At 43.1% G+C, this 21,689-nt stretch overlaps 1 protein-coding gene across 1 annotated transcript in view; it reads right to left on the reverse strand.

Moving 5' to 3' along the window:
* Positions 1-321: 321 nt before the first annotated feature.
* The window catches only part of RFT1 (RFT1 homolog), a 36,684-nt gene continuing 15,316 nt past the window's right edge, over positions 322-21,689 (reverse strand). Inside the window, exons 7-13 of the mRNA XM_054595726.1 lie at positions 18,106-18,184; positions 14,948-14,998; positions 13,511-13,641; positions 11,902-12,046; positions 7,304-7,409; positions 1,764-2,013; positions 322-1,432 (exon numbers count right to left, since the gene is read on the reverse strand). Coding sequence (XP_054451701.1) covers positions 1,265-1,432; positions 1,764-2,013; positions 7,304-7,409; positions 11,902-12,046; positions 13,511-13,641; positions 14,948-14,998; positions 18,106-18,184 — 930 coding nt within the window. The 3' untranslated portion in view covers positions 322-1,264. The remainder of the gene's footprint in view (positions 1,433-1,763; positions 2,014-7,303; positions 7,410-11,901; positions 12,047-13,510; positions 13,642-14,947; positions 14,999-18,105; positions 18,185-21,689) is intronic.

A 21,689-nucleotide genomic window follows, 5' to 3' on the forward strand; every position in this document is an offset into this window, starting at 1 on the left:
ACTGCCTGATACGAGTTACCCTGACTGGCTCAGGTGGTCAGCCTGTTCTCTGAGTGTAAACATAGGAAGTTTGGGGGTGTCAGGGATGGATGATTACTATTACCATTCAGGATAGTTTGTGCATGTAGCTCCAAATGTCAATCACATGCAAAAAAAAAAAATTACTACATTAATGAAAGAAGAAAAATGCTTTGCTGCCTTGGAACAAAGCTTGGTGACCTCACCTGTTGGGTAGAGGGTGCAGAGAGATGAACGTTAAGCCTGGACTCCCACTGTATCCTGGGGGACCAGACCCAGAGGCCCGCCACTCTCGTCCTGGGGCTGAAATCCAGCTGTACCGACCAGTGCTGGAAGTAATGGGTCAGTGGGAGGGCCTTGTGATACTTGCCATATATTAGAATCTATTTTATTCTGTAGAAAAAAAGGTACATCTCTTCAACTTTAGTTGTCATCTGAGCCATCTCCACATGGAAGTCAGAATACGCTGCAAAGTAACATTTCCTTCAGTGGACAAGGTAGTTCCCATGGGTCACAATTTCCCTCAAAATCCCCTCTTTCATGTAGTCAGACCAGGAGTTTTGAGCCAGTCTGCACCTGCTCTGGGAAGGCAGGGGCTGGCCCAGGGGACACAGCAGTGAAGATGACATGCGATCCCCCCCGCGTTAACTTTGGGAAATGTGATCTGAGAGACTTCGTGTTTCCATTTCTTGGGTTTCTACTGAGTAACATTTTTCTTCCTCTAAAAAACCCAGACCACAGGGTTGACAAGGGAAAAGCCACAATTCCACGGTCACCTTCATTCTTGTTTGGTGTCTAACATCAGCTCTCCCTCCTTCTTTCATAGTGCAAGTCAAATATTCTTGTGAAGGGGAAAATGGCTGCATCTCCTTTTTTTGCGCCAGATGATTAACTATCAACATCCAAGGTATAGTTTGTTGGAGCATGTAGCTCCTAAGGTCAATCATACCCAAAGGAATTAGTAACTAATCAAAAGGAAAAATGCTGATTAGAACAACATAGTGAAAAAAAAAATAACTGCATCTATTTTAAAAGAGCTTTTGGTCTTCCCTTAGAAATGGAAATACCCCTTCCTGACAGAGTCATAAATGGATAGCAACTGCTTGGCCTGGTGGTTTTGTCCAGCGTCCCACCTGCTGGGGTTGGTCGCGCCCCACTGCAGACCCCTCTGCAGGGCTCTTCTGCCCAGGAAATGTGTTCTGTCCACAGCTAGTTCAGGTGCACAGGTGTCAGTGAATCCCTAAGGTCACGTCATTTTGTCAGCAAGTCTAGACACACCTAACTGAGTCCTAAGAAAGTGGATTAGCTTGGTCTCCGTGAGGAGCACTGTCCCGAGGGTCGCTCCCAAACAGAAGGCCCCGACAGCAACGTGCGCCAGCCTGGCCAGCCAGCCCTGCTCACAGCAGAGGAACACCTGTGGAAAGAAACTGTTGTCACTGCCCTGGCCCTTCCATCTGCACTTCCTTCCTCTGGGCAAGCCCAGGAAAGTGGAGGCTCTGTTGTTCCACCTCCGAGTCAGATGAAAGGTATGACAACTCTGTACTGAGGGTCTAATCTGTCCCCAATGGTTAACATGGTTTGGTAACAGCTATCACGGGATGATGTCCTAGAGGCTTAGGGGAAGGGATAAGAGGCACCAAATACTTGTCCAGCTGCTTCAGGCAGAGCGGGAAGGGGAAGCCTTGAGTGAGGAACAGTGGACAGATTACCAAAATATGCGGTATGAAGGCTGCAGGGACTCTCACCTCTGAAACACCAGTAACCCCACCACTGAGGGCAAATGCTCCAAGGAGGACCGGCGACAGCTGCAGGCCGGCCAGGGGCCTGTAGGGGCTCTCACGGTAGTAGCGGTGGATGAAGCAAAGGCTCTGTGTGATCCGAATGCCCATGTTAAAGCAGTTGGCCAAGATGAAGCCCACGCTGCCACACCAACGGGTCAGGAGATAGGATAACACCAGGAATGAAGAGGACAGGGCCAACATTGTGAAATTGTACCTGGGGAGAGGAACACAAGCAAAGCTGAGCAGTGGGCAACTTGTCCTAAGACAGAACTCCTACCAAAAAAAAGTGGCCATCAACATGAAATCACAGAAAGCATCTGAGTTTCCATAATTCAGCTGGTTTTCATAACATTAAATGCTATATAGATAACATGGCAATACTGTCCTCCTCACTCCTGAATGGGAGAGTAGGAAAATGAACAATACAAGATGTGGTTAGTTTAAGTGGTACTTTGTGATCAAAAAACATAAAAATCCTATTCAGCCCAAGTCTTTATGTGAGGCATCAGAATATGACACAGGTAACAATCATATACAAATGCTAACTCTGGCGGGCACTGTGAGGAGTGCTGTGCATGAACACACATGGCCCTTGCCCCGTGGAGTTTAGGTTCATTCTGCAGACAAGGAAACCAGGCACACAGTCTGAGTATCTGCCTAGGGAGTGAGCAAACCCTCCAACCTGACCCCTGGCGCCTAAACGTTAGCACTGTACACTGCTTCCTTTGGGAAATGCAGAAGCTCTGTGACCTTGGCCACTCGAACGTCACTCGAAGCAAATGACCAGCCTCCAAAATGAAATATAAACAAGGTGTGAGGCCTGGATTATCTTCAGTGTTCCCCAGACTCTTACACATCCTTCCGCCTCTCTCTACATGTCCAGAGCTCTTCGGAGTCTGTGTCTGGGTGGATTGCAATGCTCCTTTCATCTATTTCAAAGCAGCATGTCACTGAGTTATCTTCAGTAAGGGAAAGAGTCTCAGCAAAGGTAGAAGAGCTGACATAATCCTCCAAAAAGCTTGTGGTACAGCATCTGGTTTCCACCTAGTGCACAGCAAGCATTCTAAGTACGCAGTTGAGAGAAGCAAACCCCTTAGGTGCCTCGAGCTGTGTCTGCTGGGTTAGGAAACCTCAGAGGCCACCAGTCAGGTTCTGCACATGAGGGGTGGTAAGAAAGCCACTGTGTCTCCCGAATACCCAGGTACTTGTCCTTACACTGACTAAGCTCAAGGTGCTTTGCAGATATACTTTATCAGAACGGGTGGTAAGAATACCTACACACACACACACACACACACACACACACACACACACATCACTAAACTCCAACAGGGGAGGTGTGCACTTTCATCTAGAAGTCCAGAGAGGGAATTTTTCTGTTTCTTAGTTGGGAAGGAGTCTCTTTTAATGAGTAATGAAAGTACATGAGCCCATGTCTTCACAGGGGCAGTTTCTCCATTACTAATCGATGATCAGAGTGGCCAACTTCATAAAAAGTCATTAAGGTGGGACCCCTCATAGAATAGGCCCGCACTCTGAACTCTTTTCCAAAAAGAAGCAAAAATGTGTAATCTGTTTTTTTTTCTAGAAACTATCAAAAAGGTCTACTACACTATCAGTCCTTAAGAGTTTAAGCCATAGGTTCACAAATTTTCAAAGTCATCCTCACCCAACTCCAAGCAAAATGGCCACAATGAGTGAACCCAGTCACTAATTTAAGCAGGCACAGGTTCAACAGTGCAGTGTCTTTGGTGTGGCCATTTGGGAGGAGGTGATAATACTGGGATCTGCTGTTTTCCACTAGAATAGGACTCTGCACCTGTTGAACTTTTTTCTAAAACTCACAAATCTATAATCTTAATGGTATAATCCAGGAAAACATGAAAATTTTAATGATATACTTAAAAATACCACTTTTTAAATCAATGCAAAATTAATGACAATAATGACTACTCTAATTTATAAACAGTAAATTATTTATGAATGTTATTTTTCCATGGTCTTAAGGCACTGAGCTTAAAATCATGCTTATCAAAGGATAAATAGTCAAGGATGTTGACTACAACAGCAACCAAAGCATCCCCCAGTGGGTGCTGGTTGACTATATGAAGGCACAGCCATACAATGTAGCCAGCGTACGATGTAGCCTCTGCAGCCTTGAAAAAGATGATGCCAGTCTATGTGCCATAGTGAAAAGACTGCATGTGTCCTCCGTTCAAGAATTATGAAGTCCCACTCTATGTTGGGCACTCAGGGTCAACAAATCAGACAAAGGAGCTGTCAATCTTGGGCCTTTGCATTACTGTCCCCTCTGCCTGGAAGGCTCTGTGCCTCTTTTCATGGCAGACTCTTCTTGTTTATCCAGGCCTCAGCTTAAATGCCACCTCCTCCCATGAGCTTCCCAATCTAGAAAGGTCCCCATTCTCACTACATAACCCTGTTTTAGTTCTCTGTACAGCTCAATATTTCCTTATTTATTTACTTATTCGCTATCTGCCTTTCCCACTGTCAGCTGCAGAAGAACAGGGATCTCATGTGTCTTGTTCTTTGCTGCATTCCTGGAGCTTAAAACAGTATTTGTTAGGGAGTAGATGCTCAAAAAGCATTTGTCAAATGAACAAAAGAAAATGAGATATCCTTAACAAAACAGAACAAAAATTCTTCAATAGGGCATAATGAAAAATTCATAAATCATATTTTATGAATTATGAGGTTATTAACAAAAAAGAAACTTACAATTCAAACGGTGTTCTAATATTCAACATCCAACCAAATGCCCTGTTTTTATTTATAAAAACACTGACCAATCTGAAGTTGGTTAAGTAAAAGCCCATGGTTTGGCCCTGGCTGGCGTGGCTCAGTGAATTGAGTGCCACCCTATGAACTGAGGGGCTGCTGGTTTGATTCCTGGCCATGGCACATGCCTGGGTTGTGGGCCAGATCCCCAGTTGGGGGAATGCAAGAGGCAACCAGTCGATGTTTCTCTCTCTCTTCTTCTCCCTCCTTCCTTCCCTTCCCTCTAAAATAAATAAAATATTTAAAACCCCATAATTTTATCAATATTTTCTTCAATTCAGAATCTGAAACATCCAGTGTAAACCACTCATAACATTTAACTAAGCTGCCCAGTTCTATTATACTACAAAAATCCTTACTAGTTTTATGTCTGGTTAAATTCACAGAGATGGAAACAGTGTCAGCTGTCTGTGATGAGCCCAGGTGCTCCATGTGTTCAGACCGGGGGCAGGGCCTACTATGTTTAATAAGTATCTGAAGACTATGTTTAACGCCACATTTTACTCTTAAGGAAAGTGAGCTACTTCAGATGAGAACTGCATTAGAAGGCACTTTGCTCTCTTTTCTCTATGTTGACTACTAATACCATAAAAATAATTTTCCAGATATTTATATACTGTTAAAATCCCATTACACCTAACTTAAAAAGTTGTTTTATTTGGTTCAATGAATCATAATAGGAAAGACAGCAACCAGCCACGGACTATATTCCTTCATGATTTGGTTGTATGAGACTTCTGTTTAACATTTTAAGCAGGAATAATATTGATTTTTCCCCTCAACACTAATGCTAAAATTATTGTAGCAAAACTCCCTTCAAAGAGATCAATTCCCAGTCCAGAGCTCTTTCTACTATGCCTCAGTGCCTCCTTTAGTATGTTTTAAGTTATATTTAAAAATTATTTCAGCCCTGGCCTGTGTGGCTCAGGGGACTGAGCACTGGCATGCAAACTAAAGGTCACTGATTCGATTCCCAGTCAGGGCACATGCCTGGGTTGTGGGCCAGGTCCCCAGTTGGGGGCATGCGAGAGGCAACCAATAGATGCATCTCTCACACACTAATGTTTCTTTCCCTCTCTTGAAAAGTAAATAAATAAAATCCATAAAAATTATTTCATATCTGAAGCACCTTTCAAATAAATATATAGTATTTTCAAAATTAAACTTAAATTGACTTTTCTATCTAAAAAAAAGAGGGGAAGGATGGATTCAAAACAGTTTAATAGCTATAAATTTGACTACCTGAAGTAAACACCATGTCTAGAGCACTATTTGAAAACAACGTGTTGTGACCTAGAAGCAGGCTGGAAAAGCAGCTTAGTGGGTCATGATATGGCAGTTTAAAAATGAAACAACAGGACTAAAAACCATCAGTGTGTTCTGCACATACTTGGTATACCCATTGCTTTGTGAAAGCAGAAAGTTTCAATCATATCCACCTAAATATATCCTGGATCACAGTGCTCAATGTTAGTTTTTTCTGTGAAAGCTGGTTTGGGCCTGCAGTTCCTCAGGCCCTCGCTATCATCAGAAATCTCCTGAAGATGTGTAATGAACAATTCCTTGGCTCAAGCCCCTACAATTCTAGTTCCATTGGCCTAGGAGGGGCCTGGAACTTCCTAGGGGAATCTGAGCAGTCTGGTCAAGGACTGATGCTCTAGACTCTAGTTCTAACTATGGTGTAGCAAAAAAAGTCAGCACGCTTCTTTGTGAGACAGTCCAACATGGGAAGAAGAGAAGCTGCTCTGAATGAGAGGAATGGTTCCCCAACTCTTTGAATTACCTTTCCTACCTCATCCCTACCCCTGGGCCTCTGAGGACTTTCCACAGTACTTGGGGCAGTGCAGAGGCAGCATGAACACCCTGAGGGATCCAGGCCTCAGGGGGCAATGGGGTAATGAGGGTCATTCATCCTATTACCTATAAGTACCCCTTCTACCCTCTCTTCTTCCCCCTATCAGTTTTTTTCATCTCCTCAAACTCATTCTGTGGTGTTGTCTTAAGATACTGCCTTGCTACTTTTGGTATTTGGACACAAGAGATGAATGATCCTGTGTGTGAAGTTCTTAATCAGCTGTTCATGTCAGAATCACTGAGGAGTTTTTAAAAACACACACACATGTGGTTAGGGGCCTGTGATTCTGTAGGTGTGGTAGGATAGAGTGGTGAAGTAGGTGGACAGGAATCTGCATTTTTAACAAGCTCTATGGAGGATTTTGACTCATAACCAGTACTAAGAACCATTTCTTAAAGTTCCAGGGCAGAGGTCTTGATCTGGTGTCAATAGATGGGAAAAAATTATGGCAAAACACGTATGTGTACTTGAGCCTTCCTCTGAGGAGACATGTCACAGATCCCTGAGATTCCCAAAGGCCTACGAATCAAATTCTCAGGGGTAGGACTCTTCTTGGAGAAGCTCCTTAGTAACCCACTGGAGCACTGGGCAAGGAGGTAGAGGAGTGGAGTTTGTCTCACTCCTGTCCCTGCAAATCTGGAGTAACACAACCCTTCAGGGCCCAGATTTCTTCCTCCACAAATGGTGTATGTGCAGTGGAGAGCCTGGGGAACGCACTGTTCTCATGGGCTGGGCGCTACCTCTAAAAGAGCCTTCTATAAGTACATGTCCAGAATGAAAAGAAAGAAGATTGGCAAGTTACTTCACTTTGGCTAAAGGCCATGATTACAGATGTGTCTTTAAAGTTACCTACCTGTCGACCTGCTCTTTGCTCATGGCAGCAAATGTGAAGCACTCGGTTACTCCATTGATGGCAAGCAGGAGGACATAGAGACAATAGGAACGCAGCAAAACAGGACCTATGAGGAAACAACCCAGTGAAACACCACAGCACAAACAGGAGGCCCACATCCACCCTCGCTGTGGCTGGGCGGTGAGAGAATACCAGAACGGGGTCGTGAGCCCTGCTAGTATCGTCAATGGGCAAAGGCATACCCAAGCCTATGGTCATAATTATCTGGAAGGACTCCTAGCATTGCATGGCACTGACTTAAAAAACAGCTAAAAAACAAAAGGACAAGGATGAATAAATATACAGATCTCTAGCTTAACAACTAAAGCTGCTCTGTCCAGCAAGCAAATCTTCTCACTTCTTAAATCAGCATGAAGAGGCTGCTAGTTGGAGCACTCAAGGACACAAGTGGCCCTACATGTTAGGAGAACCTCATTTGAAAAGGTCCTAAAGAAAAGACCTTGAGGAGAAGGCAAGTCCAGGAGCAGCAGGAAGCCATGGAGATAGAACATCCACAAATTTACAGGGAGAGCCAGGGCTCATGTGTTATTATTTTTTTTTCTGTAACAAAGTAATGTAGTTCTATAGCTAAATGACAAGCTTTGAAAAAACCTGCTAACAAAAGACCAGAAGCCTTAAAAATGGATTGATCCCCTCTTTTAAGAGAGCCATTATCAAGAGGCAGCCAAGGAATCAGTAAAAAGATAAACATATATCCAACTTGTAACCCAGTAATTCCACTCCCAGGTATACCTCCCACAGAAATAAAAGCACAAGTTTACAAAAACACTTGCACATAAATGTCCGTAACAGTCTTACACAGAATAGCCCAAATTGACATCAACAGGAGAAAGGATAAACATGTGGGGGCCATCCACACAAGGAAATACTCAGCAATGAAAGGAAAAAAAAAGAACAACTACTGAAACATGTAAAAATATGGATGAATCTCAAACACTTTATATTAAGGGAAAGAAGCCAACCACAGAACTAAAAAAATAAAAATGAAAAAAATTAAAAGGAAGCCAAACACACAAATGTCCCTGTTGTAATATTTCATTTACTAAAATTCTTTCATAAAACAACACTGACCTATGGTGACAGAAGTCAGAACAGGGGTTACTTCGGTGGTGAAGGTGGAGAGCTGGCTGGGAAGGGTCCTAAGAGAACTTTCTGGGGTAACAGAAATGTTCTATACGTTAATCTGAATGGTGGTTACCTGGGTTTATACATTTGTCAAAACTCATCAAACTGTATTCTCAAGAGCACAGCATCTTATTTTATGTAAGTTAAACCTCAATAAAGAAAAAACTTAACCATTAAAAGAAAAGGGGGGGCGGGGGGGGATTGAAGATCTGGAGTCTCAGATTCATGGTTTACAAAAGCTGCTTGATATGAAAGACCTCTGTGCCATGGGGATCCAGAAAAATTACAAAAGAAGTGCTAAGAGGCAGCCCTGATGCCCAACAAAAACTACCTTACATGGCCCTTTCTTGGGTTCCTCATTTTATTGTCATGTTGCATTTCATTCCCCAAGCTGCTACAGAGGTCAGCCGGGCCCCCACTGCAGCTGAGGGACACCCCAGTAGAGGAGGTGGGGCCCAGGGCCTGCCCTGGGATGGCTCGAGACTATGCTCAGGGGGCTTCTGGCTTTTTTTCATTCTCTCTTCTCTGGCAGAGGGAAATGGCGCTCTTGTCATAACACACCTCTCACTTGGTAACTGAAAGCGAATGGTATAAGTGGGTCTATCTGAAGGTGGAGAAGAACTGCTTTGCATTGTGGAGAACACAAACTCTTGCATGAAACAGTGATTCATGTAAAAGGGCTTTGATTCAATTTAGGGGGAAAGAGGTTGAAAATGGGAAATCCCTGAATGGAACTTTAAACTATGGATTGAATTGAGAAGTGTTCGTAGGTTGAATTATATGGCCCCTCCACCATCATTTGGAAATAGGGTCTTTAGAGAGATAAGTTAAAGTTAAAATAGGGTCATGAGGGTGGGCCCTAATACACTATAGCTGATGTGCTTACAAAAAAGGGAAATTTGGACAGAGACAGACTTTCATGGAGGGAAGATGCTGTGAAGACACACAAGGAGAAGAGAGCAATGTGACTGGAGTAATGACCGTCTCTAAGTCAAGGACGGTTGACAAACACTGGAAGCTAGAATAGGCAAGGGAGGATTCCTCCTCTAGAGCTGTAGCCATCAGAGAGCACCTGGCCTTGCTTACACCCTGATTTTGGACTCTGGCCTACCAAACTGTAAGACGATACATTTCTGTTGTTATAATGGTCCAATTTGTGGTATATTGCTATTTCAACCCTAGGCAATTAACACAAGAAGCCAGAAAAGAAAAAAACAGATTTTAAAAAGAAAGAGGAAGAGAGGAGCATCTAAGATATAAATGTGAGAAATGTCAGGGAAGTTCAGTGAATGTGTGTTTTTCTTGAGGATGGAACAGCTAGGTATGAAAAAGATTTCTGAGAATAGTCACTAGAGCACTTACAAATCCCCTAATTGTATATAGTGCTAACCCCAAATACTGCAAAGCCAAGCCACAGTGCCCCACACAAAAGTCTGTCTATGCAGTGTCCTGGTCCCACATTTGGAGATAGAAGCACAGGGGATGGAGAGCCTAAGAGGCCAATTCAGGTCACAGGAAAGTCCACTTCATGGGCAAAGACAGAGGTCAACATGCAACTGGGGCAACTGAGGACAGCAGTGTTGCAAGTCCCACTTTCAAAACTAAGGTTGTTGGCTGACCCACAGAACGTTGCTGTTCTTTTCTGACGAATTCAGAAAGATTTTCTGGAAAAAGTTGTTTTGTGAAATATTTAAGTGAGCAAAAATGACTGGGTGTGGGGGAGCAGTCTGGCAGCGAAAAGGCATTCGGGGATGCAGCACTGGTCCAAAGAGTCAGGAGCAGGGCAAGGAGGTGAGGCGGGTAGAGATGAGGGAAGGAAAGCCAGGAGGCACCCTGGGGAGACACACTGACCCTAGCAGAAGCCACTGTGGGCTTTACAGAGAGCTGAAGTTTGGTCAAAATGAGAGGCAGCTACAATTAGGAGATGATACTAGAAGACCCTGCTGGGACAGTGACACTGATACAGCCCTGAGCCAGGTGAGAGATGACGACAGTCCTGAAGATCCCCAGTGGCACCCCAAACCACACGTTCATTTCGCAGACTAAGAAACAAGACCATTCTCGAGACTCTACTCTCTAAAGATGACACTGAGAGAATATCTTCTTGAGTCTAAAGTTATTAATGACCCTGACATAAACCATTAGAGACAGAATTTATCACCTTAAAAATCAACCAACCCTAATTAATTGATAAATATATTATCAAAGTTCAAAACTGGCACGAGCATCTCACTTGAGTAAAAGGGCTGACGAATTCAGTCGTTTGTTTATGTGTTTTCTATGACTAATGACTCTGTCAGGTGAACATTATACTGATGGGACAGACCTTTCCTCATGACAATGTCCTGTGATTATGTTACATTAAACGCTGTTCCTTAGTGATTACCTTTCTAAAGGGGCAGAGCTGCTGTGAAATAGCTGAGTACCCAGTCTCTGCCACTAACTCACTAATGGCTTCCTACCGAGGCCTCCCTGCAGCTGCCTGATAGAAATATACTTTTCAGAGCACGAGTCCCAGGGAGCTGCAAACCCCATCACTGGTTTCACAGCAGGCATTTCTCCAAACTTAATGACCTCTGTTTTCAAGTGCAGAAATTTGGACCTCCTTTTCCTAATTCTAAAAGTTTGGGCTCATTACAGTGGGGACTAAAGCATGCCAGTGAACTTGTAAAATGGCAATTGACAAAGCTCTTTACATTGAGATGAGACAGCAGAAAGATGTCTTCAGGGTTCTTGTCTAGTGACCTGAGGAATTAAAAATGCCTCTGCTAAACCCAAGATGAAACACTGCAAATGGACTGCCAGCCTATGGCCAGCGCATTCTGAAACTCGTGACATCCCCAGGGCCTAGCAAGAGCTGTAAGACGCTTAGTGGCCTGGGCACCAGCTGTTTCAAAGTTCGACACAGTCAATACTTTTCTCATTCAAAAACCAAGTCACTGGATTATATATACAATTTTATTTGCTGAGATCAATTTTATTCTCTGCAAACGGCTCTGGGTTATCCTTCAAAGGCTTTTATGTATCAGGCTGTGAGATTTATGTGGTATTTACTGTCTTCAGATGTGTTCAATACTAAGTAGAGGTTCATTAGAGCCTGCTCTCTGCCTTCCTCCCTCACCCCAGAGGGAGCACAGGGAAGCTTGGCAAATCACAGGTTAGGCCTGTGAGGGAAGCCAAGGATTCTTAACAACTTCAGGTGAGGTTGGGGAACTGATTGACCTGGTGCCAAAGCCCCGAACCACACCCTGAGCTGGTCTGACCCCGTGGAACAGTCCCCCACCCAACCCCAGCCATGGACCATTCTTGCTATATGACACAGATCTCAACCATGTGTGCATGAGTTCTTCAATTTCATAAGACTCCTATTTCTGTTCAGAAATTAGAACAAATATGGCAACTCTTGCGCATACCTGATCCAGAGCTAAGCATGGCACCTCCATAGATATCCAAAGCCAGCTGAGAGTAGGCAAAGCCAAAAACGGTGATGGTCAGGCCGGCCAGCAGGGCCAGCCTGAGCAGGGACTCCAAAACCGCGGCAGCCATGGCAACGTCCTCCTGGTGCCAGAGGGAGGGAAGGGAGTTGGATGAATCACAAGCTACAGAAAACCTTCCCATCTGGCCTTCCCCCTTTGCTGTTTTACGGATCACTCTTTCAGTTGCCTCCTCCAACTTACGTGGCCATCAGGAAACCCCAGCCCAGAGCCAGAGGCCTGGCTCGGCCACTCAGAGAGACCCACTGGTTGTGAGGCAGCCACACTCATCTCTTACAAATGAGGGCACTGAAGGTGATGTGTCTATCTTAGGGTTGGTCCAAAGACTGCTTAGGAATCCCCAGGGGAGCTGTCACTTGCTAGAAGCATGGCCAGAACCCCCACTCACCCACTCTAAACCCAGACACCCTCCTCCATGCTTGGGAGCAAGAAGATGACAGCATTTCCCCCACATGATCCTCCTCTGAAGCTAATGCTTGAGATCAGGCTTCTTCCTGTTCAGTCTCAGAAAATCTTTGACCCAAGAGAGACTGAGGGCAGAGGCTCAGCATCCTTTCAGTTGAAGGACATCACTGCTTTTCTGCAGCCTGTGTTTGTTTCTGCCAATTAGCCAGTAAAGGAAAAATGATGTGTGCCTCCTTCAGGAGTTCAGGGGAGGCTTAGTTTTTAACTCACTTAGGACAAATTATTTCAAACATTGCTTAGGAAACACTCACTTTCCCCTCTGATATTTATTCTTAAATGGGATAATAAATTTCTATATTGCTAGCTAGCTTTGCCAGTGTGCTTCTCCTGACAAATATCTCCAAATTCTAAGTTTCCTGTCAGTGTGCTTAGGAAAATATTCCTAGATCAAATTGAGAACAAGATTAGCTCATTGTGAGATACTGCACATAACCTCTATTTTGCAAAATGTCTTTTAAGACATGTAAGAGGCTGGCTTAGTTTGCTTTTTATTTTAAAATAAACCAGACATTTTCAGTAGTTTTAGAAAACGGGAAATTTATACAACCAAATACTCCTGGATTAAAATCTCTTCTGATTTACCATCCAGAGTGTGTAGATTCTCACAGTCAGAATGATGCTCTGGGTACTTCACAGTCCGTCTTACACTTAAACAGCTGGTATAGTGGGAGAAACTGAACGACCGGGTCTTTTCCTCCTCAGGTTCTACGTCAGCCTCGCCCCAGTCTTTGCATACCTTGGCTCACCTTTTGGTCTTACGCCTAAGGCTAGACCATGGGAGGGGGTCAACGCTGTACTGGGGACAGCCATCAAGGGTTCTGAGAGGGCAGGGTCAAGAATAAGGCCAGAAAGAAGGACAAAGGGTGAAAAGAAAGGGCTAGCCAGTGAGAAAGGGAGAAGGCTGTGAAAGAAATTAGCCACCATTCAGAGTGTATAGAAAATGAAATCTAGAAGAAAATTTCAGACCAGGCAGAAGGGAAGCAGATTGCTCCACATTCCTGTCTATTGCGCTAGCAATTAGAGAAGAATTCATTTGAGACGGTGACATAAGAACCAAGACTACCTGCTTCTGAAGTGTGGCATCCTTTTCTCTCTCCAGCACCTTAGCGAAGAATATATAAAAACTCTCCTCTATTGGCTGGAAAATTAATCTGGCCACAAGGGAGCCAAGATTATTCACTATGTCATATACACCTACAAAACAAAAGGAAGAAACAACAATCCTACAGTTTCCCTCTTTGGATTTTCATAGTACTATTAACTTTCTTTTCTAATTTTATTTTTTAAGTGAAACTTTTTGAGATAACAATAGAGTCACATGTAGTTATAAGAAATAACTGCCCTAGCTGGTATGGCTCAGTGGATTGAGCGCTGGCCTGCGAAAGGGTCGCTGGTTCAATTCCCAGTGTAGGGCATATGCCTGGGTTGCAGGCCAGGTCCCCAGCAGGGGGCGTGCAAGATGCAACCACACATTGATGTTTCTTTACCTCTCTCCCTTTCCCTCTCTAAAAATATATAAATTCTTAAAAAAAGAGAAATAACAGAGATCCAGGCACTCTTTACCCAGTTTCTCTGAATAGTGACATCTTGGAAAACTATGGTACAATGTCACAATTAGGATACTGAGTTTGATAGTCAAGATACAGAACACATCTATCATTAGCATTTTTTAATAAAAGTCACAAATGCCAAGGTTTTTTTTCTATTTTTATTTCCACTACTCTGAGGTTATATTGAAATATATATTTTAACATATTTTATAAATAATATTTATCTGTTATATATAAATAATATATAATGTTTAATATATTTATAAGTATTTGAATATTATTAAATAATGAGAGAGAGAGAGAGAGAGAGAGAAAAGAGAGATCTACCTACCTATCTAGCCACACAAACATGGGGCGAATCTTTGTGAATGTGATGATGGGCTCCCTTTTCTCTCAACACCTTCCCACCCCCAAAATGAGCATCAGAGCTCTGCAGAAAGCAGGGTAATGGCAGGGGATCTCAACAGAGAACCTGCCACCCAAGTCACATGAAAGGGGAGAATCAGCCCTGGCTGGTGTGGCTCAGTGGACTGAGTGCTAGCCATTGTGCTGAAAGGTCACCAGGTCAATTCTCGATCAGGACACCTGTCTGGGTTGCAGGCCAGGTCCCAGGTTAGGGGCATGTGAGAGGCAGCCAACTGATGTATCGCTCACACATCAATGTTTCCCTCCCTCTCTTCCTCACTCCATTCCTCTCTCTTTAAAAAATAAATTTTTAAAAATCACCTAAAAAGATGCTTTTTTAAAAAAAAGGAGAGCCAGTACACTGTGCATATTTATAAGGGCCTACAATTTTCAATCTTCAGGGTTCATTGTTTTATAATCTTCATTTTTTTATAATCCTTAGGTTCATTTTCATTGAACATATCAAAATGCAAAGAAAAATATTAGAAAGTATCTACTAACAGAACTCTTCTTTAATTAAAAAACACTACAGAATTTCACCTTACCCTGATCACCAAAATTTAAAACATTCAAAAATGTCATCACATATCGTTCCCCTGCAAATAGAAAAGCAAAATAATTAGCATTTTACATGTACATTATTTTCTTGTTTCCTTTTCTCTTACCATCTATCAACTTTTCCCATTGACAAATACTTTCAAAAGAGAAAAATTAGATAATCAATTAAAGAAACATTCTTTGTCCTAAGGTTGATTTCAAATAACCTTGAAATAGTCACAATTTAGAAAGTGCTAGGAAACCTATTAACAGCAAATCTCCAAACCAGTTAAACAAAACAAAATCCATAAAACCAGTCTAATTTTTTTAAAGTATGGGGAGATTACTAAAATATTAATAATGAAAATAATTGTCCCAGGTTTTAAGGGAGGTCAGATAATTTGAGTGTAGGTTCTGAAAAATGAAAAGTCCACGGTACATGCACAGACTCATTAAAAGTTTCTTCTCTGGGTGGAGAAAGCTCCATGGAGGTTGGCAAGGCTCTGGAGCTCAAGTTCATGATTCAAATCTAAGTCAAATGCCTTCAAGGTGAAGACACCAGCCCAGAGCCCCACTCCCCCATCCTCAATTTTTATGAATTTTCCTATTATCTGTGAATGGAAAGCACTGATCATTATGGAGACAGAGCAACAAAGAATGCCCACAGCCCTATAGGGCAAATTCTCACTTCCTAGCAACTTGATGGGAAAAAAAGACAAACAATATGAAGAGATTAGAAGCAGTGATCTTCTCTCAGGTCTCTCTGGCCCTTGCTTCTCTACAACTCTCTAGCCACTGCATCCGCAATAGGGACCTCCATGGGCTCTACCAGGTACTGGACCCACGGCTGTATTCACTCCCATCTGCATCTCTGCATTGCTCCAATCCATCCTCACCGCTAACAGTTCTATCTTCTGCAAATCTAGCTGTTCAGTCAACCTCTGCCTTCACACCTTTAAAAGGCTCCTCAATGTTTGCAAAAAGTCCAGGCTCTAATTATGTTTTTGAAGCCATTTATAAACTAACCTCCGAGCTATCTGTTTGGCTTCCCTTCACCGACCTCATCCTTACCCCACCATCACATGGTCATCCTCTGCTATACCCTCCTAGGTTTCGGCCCCTCCAGCTGCTCTGAGTCAGGCTGGCTCTTGGCATCTCGCAACCTAGAATTGCATTTCTACAAGGAACTCCTTGCATTCTGGCACAACAGTCCTGTCCTCCCTATAATCTGTAAGCTCCCTGAGGGCAGGAATCAGGTCTCAGTCATCTCGTTGACCTTGGTTTCCTAGGAGACTGCCAGGAAATGAGAGGGCACTCAAGAGATGTCTGGTGAATGAACTCACATTTTCAAGTACAGTCCTCACAGCTCTGTATCAGAGTTAACCACACACAAAAGAATGCACGTCGTTGACTAAAGAATGAGCTTCTTGAGACCACGGCCTATTACTCATTCATCTGTGTATTCTCAGCACCTGGCACAGAGGGTTCAGGAAATGTGGGGGCAGAAGGTAAAAGCATACACATTTTTGCTGCTGCAATGAATGATTTCAACTTTTTTTAGAGCTGTAGTTTTTAGATAAAAAGAATCTGAGGATCCTTGTCACGCCACTTTTTTGTATCACAGCCATGGAGATGGAGGCCCTGAGAAGTTCCTAATGGCTCTCTGACCAGCCAGGCCAGGGTGGCCCAACTGTGCGGTGAGCAAGCAATGTGTCCTGGCACACATGTCTAGCCACTGACATCCGGACAACCAATTTAGGGCCATTGCTTGGACTGGATCCATCCTCAACTCATTTACACTGCTCTTAAAACTTTGGGAGGAAAAAACGTTCACGTAAGTAAATGCCCTTTCCAAAACTCTAGTAATAAGGTGAACTATCACAATACAACAGTTGCACTACAGATACCTTTCTTTATCAGCAAATACTTGCTGAATACCTATCATATGCCAGGCCCAGAAGGGTTCTGGGGAGACAGTGGTGACCAACACCCTCGCTGCTCTTAAGAAACTTATTAAGGGACTGCCGCTCAGCTCTCCAAAGGCTCTGACCCTTGCTTCCCCTAAAAGTCCAGCAAATGGTTTCACTTTTGTAATGGTGAGGTTACAGGCTCAGGCTAAAATATGCACTCTGAAAGCTCAGAGAGCCCTCAGACACCTCCTGGTCCTATCCCTTAGACGGGAAAAATGAGGTGTACATGGAATTACTTCCCTTTGGAGGTATAATTGGGAGGTAAGATTGGGGGAAGTGAAGGAAAAGAATAAGAGTGATGAATGTAGAGTGCTAGAATTATTGGAAACTTTTTATTTTCCCAAATTTTGGTAGTGAAATTATATTATTTTTGTAATTAAAAGATAACTTTTAAAAAGATTTAAAAATATGTTCAGTAATAGATATATAGGTGTACAGACATATGAAATTTTTATATAGAGAGAAACTATTGTACTACCTTCAGCAGCTTATAACTGCCTCAAATCTCATTCTTTGAGCTAAAGTTGGGTATAAACAAACTAATATATGTACATACATAGAAAAACGAATGTACTTTTAGCTACTTGCTGGCCCTCTGCATCAAGAGCTCTGTCATGGTTACCTTGGAAAGCCTCAGAAAGTTGGAAGGCTGACCAAACTACTACATAGGTGAACTTACCATTTAAGAAAATAAAATGATAAAAACCTGGTTTTTAAAAAGTTCAAAAAAAGAAGAAAGTGTATAAAAAGTTAGAATAGGATAATGAGACTATAGAAAGTTTCCTCTATTTTCCAACTTTTTTATAATTAATATAATACTTTCATAATACATTTATTTAAATAATATAACATGGGGTTTTGGGGATAGGCTAGGATTCAAATTAAGTTGTTCCTCATTACTATAACCCTGAAGAAGTTACATAACCTCATTGACCTTCAGTTTCCTAATTCATAATAAATAAAGACAGTATCTTTCTTACAAGGCTGTGGAAAAATTTAATTAGACAACTTAAGTATCAAACTAAATAAATGTTAGTCTCCCTCTCTCCTTGTATAAAAAGCTCCTGTTTCTGAGGTTCCTCCGCCCATGGGCTGCAGACAGCAAGTGATCTGTATTTAAAGTGAACAGGAGTTCTATGGAATCTCCTTGCTTAAACTATGGTTTCCGAACTGCTCAGGGTTGACCTTCTACTTACCTTCTGTCAAAGTCTGTTTCAAGAAAGACTGTTTGAAAAAACTCCAAGTCAATTTAGCCTCTTTCCAATTTACAAAAGCCTAAAAGAGAAAACAAAACAAAATCCCAGGCACTGCAAGTCTAAAAGTACAATAATGCTACATGATAGGCAAACTTATTTGGTCCCTTAGTCCCGACTTGGATAGTCCCTACTACTTTTTCATTTAGAGGCATCCAACAAATACTGGCAAAGAATTTAAACTCCTAAACATGAAGACAAAGTCTATCTAGGTAGAAGAGTGCTCTATAAGGGGTCTGCCCAGGATTCATTCACTGACCCCTGACAAACTGTCTTTTCCTCTTGCTGCTATCTGGACAGTAAGCTGACCACACATCTCACACATACAGGTCACAGTCAGTTCTTTCCTTGAAAATCGGCTGAAGCATGCGAAGCTTCAGAACAAATTCTGCTCCACGTTCTCCACATCTTAATACTATCTTTAACCATCCAGGACTCCTTTACATATACTTTAGTATATGAGCTTTGCTTGTATATTTCAAAAGAAAGTCAGGTTTCTCATGTCAGTTAAACTACTTAGAATTGGTATGACAGAGGAAAAGAAAAAAACAAAACAAAACTTCTGACATGGCTCTTCCAAAACTCCCAGGGGTCCTTAGGAAGGGCAGAGGTCAACCTATAAGAGACAGGCAGCCTCAAAGCCAGAGAGCTGACCACAAAAAGGAGGACTGGGGCAGCGAGCCGGACATGACTTCTTTTTTTTTTTCTATCTCCCCCGCTTCCCTCTGAGGTCCCCTCCTCTATCATGAAGGCATCCTGCATCCCAAAATGTTCAGTCTAGAAGTTAGGTTCTTAATCTTAGGGTGCCTGCATTTTGAAAAGTTCTTATTAACTCAAAGTGATGACTTTTACAAAGCGGGATTTCATGGGGCTCTTCGGGAAGAAAGGGGTGAATCACAAAGGCCAAGTCCACTCCAATTCTCCAAAAGGTCAGCTTCAGCTACAAGCTGACCCAAGGGCAAACCGTCCCAGTGACACGGGCTCCTCCCCTTGGCCAAAAGCCCATCTGTATAGAGCAAAATACAATGCAGGCCACAGATATAACTTAAAATTTCCTAGCAGCCATAGTGACCAGTAAAAAGAAACAGGTTAATTTTATATATAATAAATTAATTTTAATATATTCAACCCAAAATATCATTTCAACATGTAAAAAAGTATTAGAGACATTTCACATTATTTTTTTATACTAAGTCTTTGAAATCCAGTGCATATTTTGCCCTTACAATTCATTCAATTCCAAATATTCCATAGCCTCATGTGGCTGGTGGCTACTATTTAGAATAGGGAAATCTAGAGTACCCCTGAAAAGCAAGGGTCATTTCCAGTCCTCAATCTCCTTGGCCCTTGGTTTCAGGGCCTTTCTTCCATACACTGAAAGGACAGGCCTGAATCCTCTCAAACTACGCTTCCTTCAGGGCATCACTGGACCTGGAACACATGCCTGGGGTAGCTCTAGCCCATGGGTAAATCTTCCCCAGTAAGAGGGAAACTGGGCATCATTTCCTTTCCCCAGAACAAAGAGCACCAGACTACCTACCACCAGCAGGGGGCATTGCAAACCACACCATGTTTGGGGCACTGCTCCTGCTCAGTCAGGAGCCATAGGCACAACACCTTCTCTCTCTTACATTCCCCATGCCAGGTGATCCTCCGGGGGGATCTGTTCAGCACTCCCTGTGCTCTTTAAAGGAAATGAACAGTTACAGCTGGCCCACGATGCTCTTCCTGAAGCCCACTTGCTGGTAGGCTATGAATGTGTTTGGGAAGACGATCAAGCTCCTTTAAAAAAAGTTCTTTAGGAGAATGAAATCATGACAGTGTCTCTGATATGATGACTCATATGTGAGTGTTCCTTTATCTGAATGCCTTCAGTTTAAATGGACCTATGGTTCTGAAGGAATGGCCACCCTGCTTACTATGCCCAAAGTGCTCATTAAGGACTTAGAGGCAGGAAATCAGATCAAAGATTGGGCTTCTCAGGGGCGTCTCTGTTAAGTGGTAGAACAGAAGTGCACTCTTTGGGTTTTTACCATTCTGTTCAGAATGGATTTGTCACTTGGGATGGTGAAAAGAGGACTATTTCACAAGAGCTAGGTTGGCATCGCAGAGCTGGTCTACAGCCTGTGAATTTCTCTGGAATCCCCTGACCAGCAAGCCGTTCCATTGCCTCACTGCACCAATGGAGAAACTGAAGCGTGGATGGTGAAAGGTGATGGGCACCTCCAGGGAAGGTCTGGCATCAGAACTCTGGGGCTCACTGTGCTTTAATCTGATTCGCTCTTCTACTTCCCAAACTCTTTTGACTCAGGATGGTCCGACCAGCCATTTGCTTATCACACTGACAAGTGTCATCAGGGAGTCTGTGGCCACTGTCCTGTCCCATGTCCTCCATCGTCTCCAAACCCTAGACAGCACTCCTTCCTCTCCTTTTTGCTACAGGGCGTTGGACCCTGCCCTGGCTTTGTCCATGTTCCCATTTCCCCCTCCTACTGGTCTCCTCTCTTCTCATCTGGACAATTGCCACTAACTCCTTGTTGGAGCTTTTTCACTTCCCACCTCCTCTCAAGCCCATCCTTCTCATGGTGGGGTCTGGGCTTTGGAGTCGCACTCAGAGACTGGGGCTCAAACTGCAGCTCTCAAGTTATTAGTGCAAAGGCCATGGGCAAGATACTTTGCTAAACCTCAGTTTTCTCATCTGCAAAATGGAATAAGAAGTCCTATGTGCTGGAGCTGACCGAATGAGAGAAAACAAGACACTCACTAAGCCTCTAAGAGAGAGTGAGCTTCTCAACACAAGCAGTTAGATCATGACATTGTTAAAACCTTTCACTAGGCTCCATGGCACTGAGGCTACCACTAGCTGGTCTGAGTCCAGCAGGCCACAACCTTCTTCTACCTTTTGCTTTCTCTCCCCTCCCCAACTGTTTAGCCAACCTAAGTACCCCAGTCAATCCGAATTCCAACACAGTGATGGACATATAATAGGCTCTGGAAAATGTCTTCCTTCCTACAGCCACAAATGCACATTTCTACTACATACACACACATTCGCCTCTGCCCACCCATGTGTCAAGGCCCAGCTCTAAAGTGGCTTCCTCCATAAAGCCTTCCTTGATGCTCCCAGATGGAATTCATCAGTTCTTCCTCTGTGTTTCTAACACCAGGCAAACACACACCCCCCCCCCCACACACACACACAGAGTCTTGCAGTATAGTTCACTGAGTACAAATTTTTTTTTTAGTGATGGTACTTTTTATATTTATTTTTAATTGAATTTATTGAGGTGACATTGTTTAATAAAATTATATAGGTTTCAGGGATACAATTCTATAATGCATTATCTGTATATTGTGTTGTGTGTTCACCACCCCAAGTCAAATTTCCTTCCATCACCATTATCAGCTGAGGACACCTCTTATTGTAACTCCCCACACAATGCAAGTTCTGAGGACAGGAACCCCACTCACGGCACCTGGTACAGTGCTTAACACAGAATACTGCTTAGTATGTGATTGAGGTGTTA

This window comes from Pteronotus mesoamericanus, unplaced genomic scaffold, assembly GCF_021234165.1.
Source record: "Pteronotus mesoamericanus isolate MK-2021 breed Mesoamerican mustached bat unplaced genomic scaffold, CSHL_Meso_final scaffold_54, whole genome shotgun sequence".
Classification (NCBI taxonomy): domain Eukaryota; kingdom Metazoa; phylum Chordata; class Mammalia; order Chiroptera; family Mormoopidae; genus Pteronotus; species Pteronotus mesoamericanus.